The sequence below is a fragment of the Ochotona princeps genome, chromosome 24, assembly GCF_030435755.1.
Source record: "Ochotona princeps isolate mOchPri1 chromosome 24, mOchPri1.hap1, whole genome shotgun sequence".
Taxonomy (NCBI): domain Eukaryota; kingdom Metazoa; phylum Chordata; class Mammalia; order Lagomorpha; family Ochotonidae; genus Ochotona; species Ochotona princeps.
This window is the reverse complement of record NC_080855.1, coordinates 4,580,662-4,592,109: the sequence shown is the minus strand read 5'-3', so window position 1 is coordinate 4,592,109 and position 11,448 is coordinate 4,580,662. Positions and strand designations below refer to the sequence as shown.

The following is an 11,448-nucleotide window of genomic DNA, read 5'->3' as shown; positions in this document are numbered from 1 at the left end:
GGAGCTGTGACAGCAGGCTGGAAGCCAGCCTGGGGGCAAAACCGAGCCCCGTCGTCTGGGGTGTGGTGGACCTTGTAGCCTGGCACACAGGTGCCAGGTCGGTTCTGAGTCACTGGCACTCCCTGGGTCCTGTCCCTGAATGCCAAGTGGCCACTCACCTGCGTCTCCTCTGGAGGCGGATTCTAAACGTGCCCCATTGTGGTTCCTGGTTGAGAACCTGACTGATGTGGAGACAGGTCAGGGCGACACGGTGACGTCCAGAGGGGACCCTCCTACCAGCATCCCATCAGCGCCTCGGGCAGAGGCAGCTGGGGCCTTGTCTGCTGCAGTTAGAACTCAGGTCTGCTCCAGACCGGCCTTTGCTGCACGCACTGGCTCCAGCCAGGAATTGCCGGCACAGATCCACGGCTCCTTGGACACAACTTCTGGGCTGAGGGAAAGTCCTCTGCCACATGGCGGAGACAGGTGTCTGCTATGCGATTCAGGGGCGCTGACCACACAGGCGCAACCAGGTGGCCGTGTTTCCAAATGCAGTTACTAGTGCAGAGTTAGGACCTGCTCCCCTCTACACTCCTGAGGCTCCAGGGCAGCATCCCTCCTGCTGGCCCTGGGCAGCCATGGGGGACATCAGAGGAGTCAGCTGTGGAGATCTGGCCCTATGGGACGCTCCCACCGCAGGGCCTGGCCTGCGGCTAGCCAGAACTGGGCAGTATTCAATTGTGGGCGGCCCCGCTGTCAGCAGGCAGCACTGCTGTGCCTGGTCGTCGTGTAGCAGTCCACCGTGGTCCTGGGCCAGCAGGGGCTGGCTTGGCTTTGGAGGCGTGTTTGGGTTTCCATGTCCTGTCTCCATCTGCGGGAGCGATGTCTGGACAGGCCCCATCCAGGGCCTGGCGTCAGGTGACCTGGGCCTGCTGGCCCGTCCCTGATGCCCTGGAGTCAACCCCGGCAACCACGCGCTGCAGGGCGCCCTGCAGGTCACGGTTGCGCAGTGTGTAGATAGCAGGGTACAGCAGCGGCGTGAGGTTGATGTAGATGAGCGAGACCAGCTTGTCCTCCTCCAGGGACCGGCTGCCCAGGGGCCGGGCGTACATGGCCGTGGCGCAGCCGTAGTGCAGCACGGCCACTGTGAGGTGGGATGCCACCGTGTGGAAGGCCTTGCGGCGGCCTGCAGAGTCCCCAACACCCAAGATGACGAGCAGCACGCGGGTGTAGGAGAGCAGGATGAGTGCCAGGGGCAGCACGAGCAGTAGCAGGCAGGCCACCAGCAGCGCATGCTCCTGCAGGGTCCGATCCCCACAGGCCAGCAGCAGCACGGCTGGCACGTCGCAGAAGACATGGTTGACGAGGCCACCCTGGCAGAAGGGCAGCTGGAAAATGACTGCGGTGAGGCCAAGGGCCAGAAGTGAGCCCCCTGTGCAGCACGCGGCCAGCAGGCCCCAGCAGAGGCCCGTGGTCATGAGCTGAGGGTAGTAGAGGGGGCGGCAGATGGCCAGGTAGCGATCCAGAGCCATGGCGGCCAGCAGCAGGCACTCAGAGCCCCCCAGGGCCACAAAGAGGCCCATCTGGGCTGCACAGGTGGAGGGGGCCACGGCCTGGCCGCCAGGCGGCAGGAGGAAGCCGGCCAGCATGCGTGGCGTCAGTACCAGTGTGTAGGCCACCTCCACAGCTGACAGCGCGCCCAGGAAGAAGTACATGGGTGTTTGCAGGGCAGGCGTGGCCAGGGCCAGGCCCAGGATGAGCAGGTTGCCGGCCAGCGTGGCCAGATAGAGCGGCAGGAGGAGAGCAAAGAGCAGTGCTCGGAGGCCCGGTGGCCAGCCCGAGAAGCCCAGGATGATGAACTCGCATGGGGCCGTCCAGTTGGATTCTGGCCAGCAGCTCATGCTGGGGCCTGAGGGGGAGGAAGGGAACAGTCGTGGTAACCGCCAGGAACCGGCTGCCTTTTCCTCGGCCGTGCCCCACAGCACGCTTCCCCAGGGCTGTGGCTACCGCTCCCCTAACCCACCACCATGGCCTCCTGTGGTTTTCTAGCTCTCCATAGGTCTGCTTCAGACCTCCCGGCTCCCCAGCAACTGTTCCCACCCTCCCGAGTCCTCCCTGGTCCAAACCTAAGGGGCCTGGCATCCTATTTGCCAGCCTGTGGCAGGGAGGATGAGGGGCTCGAGTTGCTCCTGGGCCACCTTGGTGTGAAGTGGCCTATCCCCAAGCTGCACAGATGGTCAGCCCTGCAGACACAACCACAAGTGGTTAAGGGGCTTGGGCGGTGCCCCTCCAACCAACCTTTTCCTCCATGACCCTCTGGGGGATTTGGGGTGTGCCCACTCTGGGCCAATGGCCCTCCCCATCCTGGTGTTCACCTGCCCTACAGTGGTTTGGTCGCTTGGGCTTCCGGCTTGGGCTTTTTCTTGGCTGGATTCAGGACAAGCCCCTGGTAGTCCAGGACCTGTCAGTTCTAGGGAGGAACTCTGCAGGGGAAGGTGGTCCCGTGCTGATGTGGGAGATGGCCACTCGGGGACACAGCACCCTCTCCTGGAGGGCTCATCCCGCCCCCCCACTGCCTCAGAACCTGCAGCTCAATCCATCCTGAGATCTGCTCATTTCTCAGCCCTGCTCCCTTGTGGGAACTGAGCTGGTCCAGGACCCAGAGCACAAGTAAGCCAGTCAGCCATCCCAGGAGTGGGGAATTTTCTCCCCTGCAGGGTCCCCGATGCCACTGTCCCACCCCAGAGTTCTTTCCCAGGTGAGCATCCTGCTGTCCCGTCCCCTCCCCTGTGCAGCTGAGGCCCTGCTCCAGGGTGCTGACGACACCATGATGTCATGACGTCCCCCTACAGCTGTTGGGCTGATGTTGGGCTGCTGGTTGGCTGCCCTTGCAGCTTCCTGACAGCTTGCCCTGGTAGAGCGCCAGTCAGCAACCACTGAGCAGCAAGCCATGAGATGCCCCGCCTTGGTGAGCATGGGGCAGGGGACCACACAGCTCCCATTAATTTGAAGGACACTGTGATGTCTTTGGCGCCTCTTGGGGAAGTTTGGGTGCCAGAGCCCCGTGCGGCGGGCACGTGTCCCACACATGCCGAGTGCTCAGCATGCAGGCCAGCTCTCTTTCTCTTTCAAACAAAGTTTCTAAAAAATTTCAGATGAGGGCCCGGCGGCGTGGCCTAGCAGCTAAAGTCCTCGCCTTGAAAGCCCTGGGATCCCATATGGGCGCCGGTTCTAATCCCGGCAGCTCCACTTCCCATCTAGCTCCCTGCTTGTGGCCTGGGAAAGCAGTTGAGGACGGCCCAATGCATTGGGACACTGCACCCGCGTGGGAGACCCGGAGGAGGTTCCAGGTTCCCGGCGTCGGATCGGCGTGCATCGGCCCGTTGCGGCTCATTTGGGGAGTGTATCATCGAACGGAAGATCTTCCTCTCTGTCTCTACTCCTCTGTGTATATCTGACTTTGTAATAAAATGAATAAATCTTAAAAAAATTTCAGATGAGGGGCTGGCATCACGGCCCCACATGCTAATCATCTAGTGGTGCTGGCATCCCCTATGGGCGCTGGGTGCCCCGAGAGCTCCCCCTCGCCACCGCCCCCACATACTGTTTTCTGGTTCTCCCAGGGAGGGGGCAGGGAGAGCTTGCAGTGCGTGCGTTCCTGGGTTTCATCTCGGCTCTGTCACCTGCCAGCTGCAAGAGCTGTAAGAATTGTAAGATTTCCTTAAAAACTTCTTTAAAGGCAGAGTTAGAGAGGGCACCTGCTGGCTCACTTCCCCAAACGGCTGCAATGGCCAGGCTGCAAGCTTCTTTGGGGTCTCCCATGTGGGTGCAGGAGCCCAAGCACTAGGGCCAGCTTCCGCTACTTTCCCAGGGCAAAAGTGCAGCAACCAGGACTCGAACCGGTACACCTGTAGGATGCTGGCATCGTACGCAGCAGCCTCAAGCGACTTTCCAAGCTTCTTGGGCACCTGGGATACCCTCTGTCCCCTAGAATCGCAGTGTGGTGTGGGATACCCCAGGTATGTGGCCCCTGCCTTCTGGAAGTGCTGATGAACACCGCGTGCAGAGGGTCAGGATGGGCTCGGGTCTCTGCTGTGATTCCTGCTCACCCACACACGTCCCGTTGTGCCCTTGCTGGCCACGCCTGGAAGGAGGACTTGCCCAGGGAGAGGAAGTGGGACAGAGATGCAGTGGCCCGGGCCCTGGCAGCAAGAGCACCAGGAGACCAGGTACTGTCTCTGCCTCCACGGGGGATGACTGCACAGCTGCCCAGTGACATTGATGTGACCTCCCACTCACCCTTGGCTGGCAGGATCCCTGCAGTGACCACTGCTGCCTGCCGAGCTTGTGCTGGCCGGAGCCGTGCGGCACCACCGTGCAGGAGGCAGTGTTGCCACACCGTTGCCACATCGGGTACGGCTTCTCCCCGAGCTTGGGTGGCCCTGGCTTGGACTGTCTTGGGCCGCGAGAGAGCGTGGGGTCTGTTCTCGGCTGTCCGTGTCTTAGCTGTTTCTCCTGCTAAGAGGAGAAGTGAGAGAAGACCTGGAAGGAGGAGAAAGAGCAGAGTTAGATGCCCACGTGGAGTGTGGCAGGTGCAGGATGGGCAGCAGAGGCTGGGTGAGGGATGGTGGTGGCAGACAGAGGAGCCCGAGCCTGGGCGGCTCAGCAGGAGAGTGAGGAGGGGCAGGCGGACGGGGCAGCGGGCGGGAGGTGTGCCGCCTGCACATGTCACCAGCTGTGCAGATCTGATGGGACTTTGGCCTGTCTAAGCTCCGTCCTATACCCTGTCCTCCCCACCAGGACACACAACGCCCTGCAGGCCACCCTGCAACTAAAGACTCTGACTCAGGACCCCTGCGGTCCCATCTGGGGACTCCTAGACAGGGAGTGGTTGGGTCAGAGTGGGGCAACTCCCACATCCCCAGCACGGACCACTGTGCTGTAAGCTGTTCCCTGCACACCCATTCCCCTCTGATCTTACCCCGGCCCAGAAACAGCTCACTCCGTCAGCAACGCCAAGCCAGTCAGCCGCAGACGGGACTCGCACAGCCGGGAGTGCACATGCCCCAAGTCTTTATCCCACATCTTGTCCCGGGCTCCCAACGTTTATTCCCAGTAGGGAAGGGAAGACTTTCTCTTGGAGAGCAAAGTTGCTTAATAGGTTTCCCCGGGCCCACTTAAGGGTCTGGATCCGTTGAAAGCCCTGGGGCCTCGTTAGAGACCTCCTTCCCACCCTGCAGTGCCCAGGAGCAGGATGCCCGTGGGGTTGGAGGGAAAGGAGGAAGAGCCCTGGGAGATTGAACCTGGCTTCTTGGGAGAGTCTGAAAACTTGTATGCCAAGGGGACAGGAGGCCACCGCCCTGTGGTGCCAAGGGGATTGTCTGCAGTGAGAGTGGGGGCAGCATGGACCCCAGGGGAGGGAGTAGCCTAAATCATATGGGTTCTCAGCTCTCTGGCGAACAGAGGGGGATGTCCTGCCCTGGGCCAATGGTGACAGGCGACTGAGGACCTCAGAAGGGACCGACCAGGAGTGATACCAGCATGGGAGGAGGGTCCAGCCTTTCCACCCTACAAGCCTCCCATATTGCAGAGCTCGTCCTGGTCACTCTGCTTCTGATCCACCTCCCTGCTGATCCCTGTAGAGGCAGCAAGGGATCGGGTCCCTGGCACTGCAGGAGGGACCTGGAGGAACTGGCTAGCAAAGGGGACAGGAAGTGCAGGGTCACTCCCCCCACCTCCTGCCACACACACACACACACACACACACACACACACACACACACTGCCTGGGGCCGCAATGGCTCCATCCCCAGGACCACTGGCAGGGGACAGTAAAGGACGCTAATATCTTCACCATCAGTGGCCCTGGCACCCCCACTGTTGCTGTAAGTACCCCCATGGTTCCATCAGCGGCCTGAGCCATGCAAGGCCTGTGTCACTGCACCTCTCTTGACAGGAGCCATGGGAAGGCATGCCTGCCCACCACTCGCCATATGCTGAGGAGGACCAGGACTGGAGTGGCTGAATTTGGGAAGCAGGAACTCCTTCCAGGGCCCACACACTTGCAGAGTTCCCCGCTGTGCCCCAGGGCATGCAGTAGCAGAAGCTGGGACTGGGGATGAGGCTGAATTCAGGCCCAGCACGAGGGAGGCAGGCCTGGCAGCCCCTGAGTGGCCGGGTAAAGCACCTGCCCCCAACTTCAGAAATGAGGGAGAGTATTTCGGAGAGTAGCAACCATTCTTCAGAAAGAAAAACATGCTTAATCATGATGTGAAAACATAAGAGCACAAAGTAACATCACATCTAATACAAACACTGAAAGGCAAGAAGGGCAAGCGGGCTGGCACGCTGGCATGGCAGGTAAAGCCAGCGCCTGGGATGCCAGCATCCTATTTGCATGCCAGTTTATGTCCTGGCTGCTCCACTACCCATCCAGCTCCCTAATGACCTGGAAGACACCAGAAGATGGCCACGTGTTTGGGCCGCTGCTACCCCTACTGGAGACTTTGAAGAAGCTCCTGGCTCCCTCCACCTAGCACAGCTCTGGCCATTCTGGCCACATGGAGAATGAAGCAGCAGGTGGAAGACTCTCCAGTCCTCCCTTGTCTCTCTGTGTCTTTCTTTCCCTCCATAAATCTGATCTGCCTTTCCAATTATATACATATTTTAAAAAAAAAGATGGAAAACAATGACATGGCAACAGCAAGCCCTTGTTTATCAATATTCACTTTAAATATAAATGAATGAAATGCCTATCAATAACCCATAAAATGGCTGAACTAATTTTCTTTTCTTTTTCTTTTTTAACACTTACTTACTTTTATTGGAAAGTCAGATATAGAGGAGAAGGAAAGACCGAGAGGAAGATTTTCCGTCTGCTGATTTACTCCCCAAGGGACTGTAACGGCCAGAGCTGAGCCAATCTGAAGTCAGGAGCCAGGAGTCTCTTCTGGGTCTCCCACGCGGGTGCAGGGTCCCAAGGCTTTGGGCCATCCTCGATTGTTTTCCCAGGCCACAAGCAGGGAGCTGGATGGGAAGTGGAGCTGCTGGGATTAGAACCGGCGCCCATATGGGATCCCAGTGCATTCAAGGCAAGGACTTTAGCCACTAGGTTACCGTGCTGGGCCCGCTTCTTCTTTAAGACTTATTTTTATTGGAAAGGCAGATGTATGGAGAGAATTAGATACAGAGAGAAAGATCTTTCATCCACTGATTTGATTCCCAAGTGGCCACAACAACCAGAGCTGAGCCAATTCAAACAGAGGAGCCAGGAGCCTCTTCCGGGTCTCCCACACAGGTGCAGGGTCCCAAGGCTTTGGGCCGTCCTCGACTGCTTTGCCAGGCACAAGCAGGGGCTGCCCAACTTCTGATCCAGCTTCCTGCTGGTGCTCCTGGGAAAGCAACCGAGGGTTGTCTCGTACCCTCCTGGGAGGTCCACATGGAGATCCCAGCTTCTGTGCTGGGGCCTGGCCGAGTCCAGGTTATTGTGACCATCTTGGGGGAGTGACCCAGCAGATCCATGATCTTTCTCTTTCTCTCCCTCCCTGTAACTTTGTCTTTCAAGTAAACAAATGCATCATTTTTTTTTTTTTAAGATTTTATTATTATTGGAAAGCCGGATATACAGAGTGGAGGAGAGACAGAGAGGAAGATCTTCCGTCCGATGATTCACTCCCCAAGTGAGCCGCAACGGGCCGGTGCGCGCCGATCCAATGCCAGGAACCTCTTCCAGGTCTCCCACGCGGGTGCAGGGTCCCAAAGCTTTGGGCCGTCCTCCACTGCTTTCCCAGGCCACAAGCAGGGAGCTGGATGGGAAGTGGAGCTGCCGGGATTAGAACCGGCGCCCATATGGGATCCCGGGGCTTTCAAGGCGAGGACTTTAGCCGCTAGGCCACGCCGCCGGGCCCAAATGCATCATTTTTTTAAAGATTTGTTTTTTATTGCAAAGGCGGATATGCAGAGAGGAAGATCTTCCATCCAATGATTTACTCTCCAAGTGACTGCAGTGGCCGGTGTTGTGCCGATCCGAAGCCAGGAGCCAGGAACTCTTCTGGGACTCCCACACAGGTGCAGGGTCCTAAGGTGTTGGGCCATCCTCAACTGCTTTCCCTGGCCACAAGCAGGGAGCTGGATGGGAAGCCTGGCTGCTGGGATTAAAACCGGCGCCCATATGAGATCCTGGGTGCTAGGCCGCCGCACTGGGCCCAAATAAATCATTTTTTAAAAAACAGTTTTAAAAGTTTCAGATGATTTATTTGGAATGCAGAGGGACATTTCCCCTTGGCCAGTGACTTCCAGAAATTACTGCAACACCCAGTGCTGGTTCCAGCCAGAACTGGGACCCCACAACTGCCCTGGGTCTTTCCCGTGGGCAGCAGAGGTTCAGCGGCAAAAGTCACCATCTGCTGCCTCCAAGGAAGACACTCACAGGGAGCTGGCTTTAGCAGCAGGGCTGGCATGCAACTCAGTGGTATCCCGAGAGAGAGAGAGAGAGAGAGAGAGAATTAGAAATGGCCGCCATGTTCAGGGCTGGGTCAGGCCAAAGCCTTTGCCTCATCCCTGTTCATGTGAGTGCTTGGGAATATCTTTTAAAGAATTGAAATTATTGGGCCTGGCGGCATGGCCTAGCTGCTAAAGTCCTCGCCTTGAACGCCCCAGGATCCAATGTGGGCGCTGGTTCTAATCCCGGCACCTCCATTTCCCATCCAGCTCCCTGCTTGTGGCCTGGGAAAGCAGTCGAGGACGGCCCAAAGCCTTGGGACCCTGCACCCGCGTGGGAGACCCGGAAGAGGTTCCAGGTTCCCGGCTTCGGATTGGCGCACACCGGCCCATTGCGGCTCACTCGGGGAGTGAATCATCGGACGGAGGATCTTCCTCTCTGTCTCTCCTCCTCTCTGTATCTGACTTTGTAATAAAATAAATAAATCTTTTTTAAAAAAGAATTGAAATTATTTTCTCTAACAACTGCAAAATACATCTAGAGATCAATAGACATAATAATGGGAAGATCCACACGCACCTGGAACCTGAACAACCTGCTCCTGAATGGCCAGCGGATCAAGGAAGGAATTTAAAAGGAAAATGGAGGGCCCAGCGGCATGGCCTAGCGGCTAATGTCCTCGCCTTGAACGCCCCAGGATCCCATGTGGGCACCGGTTCTAATCCCGGCAGCTCCACTTCCCATCCAGCTCCCTGCTTGTGGCCTGGGAAAGCAGTTGAGGATGGCCCAAAGCTTTGGGACCCTGCACCCGCGTGGGAGACCCGGAAGAGGTTCCTGGTCCGGGCATCGGATCGGCGCGCACCGGCCCGTTGCGGCTCACTTGGGGAGTGAAACATCGGACGGAAGATCTTCCTCTCTGTCTCTCCTCCTCTCTGTATATCCGGCTTTTCAATAATAGTAAATCTTTAAAAAAAAAAAAAGAAAGAAAATGGAAACATTTCTTGAAATTTATTAGGGTCAGAAGTCGGCGAAGTCATTGTTTACAACAGTGGCATCCAGAGCGCTGGTTTAAGTTCCACCTGATCTGTTTGAACAGCTTTTCATTTCATTTAAGAGATATGTAAATAGAGAAATATAGAAAGACTCTCTCTCTCTCTCTCTTTCTCCCCGCCCCAAAGCCTGCAATAGCTTTGGATGGGCCAAGGCTGGGAGCCAGGAATGCCCTCCCGGTTTCTCATATGAGTGCCAGGGGCCCATGCAGCGCAGCCACCTTCCACCGCTTTCGCAGGTGCATTAGCACGAGCAGGGTCAGAGGCAGAGCAGCCAGGACATGAACCAGCACCCCAAAATGGGATGTTGGTGTGGCACGTTGCCACTTAAGCCACTACACCACAATGCTGCCCCAAAACTCCACCACAATGCTACTTTTTAAAAAGATTGATTTATCTTTTCCTGGTGCAGTGTTGCAGGGGCTAAATCCTTGCCTTCTATGAGCTAGGATCCCATGTGTGTGCTAATTAGTGTACTTGTGGATCTACTTCCCTTCCAGCTCCCTGCCTGTGGCCTGGGAAAGCAGCAGAGGACGGCCCAAAGCCTGGGGACCCTGCACCCACATGGGAGACCCAGAAGCAGCTCCTGGCTCCTGGGTTTGGATTGACTCAGCTCCATATTTATTTTTACTGTAAAGGCAGATTTACTGAAAGGAGAGAGAGAGAGAGAGAGATTTTCCATCCTCTGGTTCACTCCCCAAGTGTCCACAGTGGCTGGAGCTGAGCTGATCCCAAGCCAGGAATCAGGAGCTTCTAGACCCAGAGCTTGGACCCCTGCTACCCACATGGGAACTCAGGCTGGAGTTGTTGGCTTCATCCTGGCTGTTGTGGGCAGGTGGGGAACAAACAGTGGAAATCTCTCTATCTCTGTGCCTTTCAGAGAATTAAGTGTTGACTCCATAATACGCAGCGTAACCCGTGCTAGAGGGGAAGTTTAAAGTAGCATACACCTCAAAGACTGAGAGAAGCAAGGGTAAAGCAAGCCTGAAGTGGCAGGAAGGAAGATCAGAATATAAGAAAAGAAAATCTAGTCTAAAACCATATTCGATGTCTGAGCAGCCTCAGGGGACAGCAAGTGCGGCCAGCATCCCCTCCTGGAGTGCAGGGCCAGGCCTGGCTGACCTGCTCCCCAGCCAGCTTTCTGCTAACAGACCTGAGAAGCAGCCGGTGACGGCTCGATGCACCGCCTCCTGACACCCACCCCCCGAGTGACCAGGCCTGGCCCTGCCTTGCTGTGGCAACCCTCTGGGGGAGTAAGCCAGCACATCAAGCTCTTTCTCTGTGTATATGTGTGCATCTCCCTCTACCACTCTGCCTCCCAAATAAATCTTTTTTTTGGAAACACAAAGTTGAAAGGACGAAAAGAAACCAGGCCAATAATTTTCAGCTGCAGCAGCAAAGAGAAAAACAAACTTACAGATGAGGAAGGAGCCATTATCATGGGAGCCGCACACGGTAACGTGATGAGCATACTGGGCACACACACAGGTGTCAAGGCAGAAAGAACCAGAGTGTCAACAGGCCAACCTGAGCAGCGAGGCAGGCGTGGTGGGCGCAGTGTCCCATCAGAGAAGGGTTCGATTCTGACAGTATCTTGCCCTATTTTTCCACTTATAGGTTCCTCTTAAGTGATAAAACAAAACAGAAAAACATCAGCTGAGAAGAGGTCCCTCAGATTCATTCAACAAAGCCAACATGACCCAGATTCCAAAGATTAGACAAAACTGCCATGGCAACAAAGACCTGCAGACCAGAAGATGCTCAGCTCGGACCAGCTGTTTCTGCTGGCACAGGCAAGCGCGCACCCAACATCCCCCAGGGGGGAGCTTTATCCCAACAAGCAAGGGGAGCCCAGTACCCAAGCCCCAGTCCACAACGGAACACACCACAGGGGAGCCACGGCAGCACCAACACAAGAAGGCAAACACACAGCTCAAGGCAGCCAGCGCCGTGTATGACGAACCCACGGCCAACATCACA

At 56.8% G+C, this 11,448-nt stretch overlaps 1 protein-coding gene across 1 annotated transcript; it reads right to left on the bottom strand.

Moving 5' to 3' along the window:
- Positions 1 to 893: 893 nt before the first annotated feature.
- Positions 894 to 1,880, bottom strand: LOC101528915 (olfactory receptor 10AC1-like). The gene has a single exon (XM_004598135.3). It carries the CDS (start codon positions 1,878 to 1,880, stop codon positions 894 to 896), a length of 987 nt encoding a protein of 328 aa, XP_004598192.3.
- Positions 1,881 to 11,448: the final 9,568 nt, after the last annotated feature.

Excerpts from the sequence above, each read along its gene's own strand:
- LOC101528915 (XM_004598135.3), bottom strand. The coding sequence starts at position 1,880 with ATGAGCTGCTGGCCAGAATCCAACTGGACGGCCCCATGCGAGTTCATC.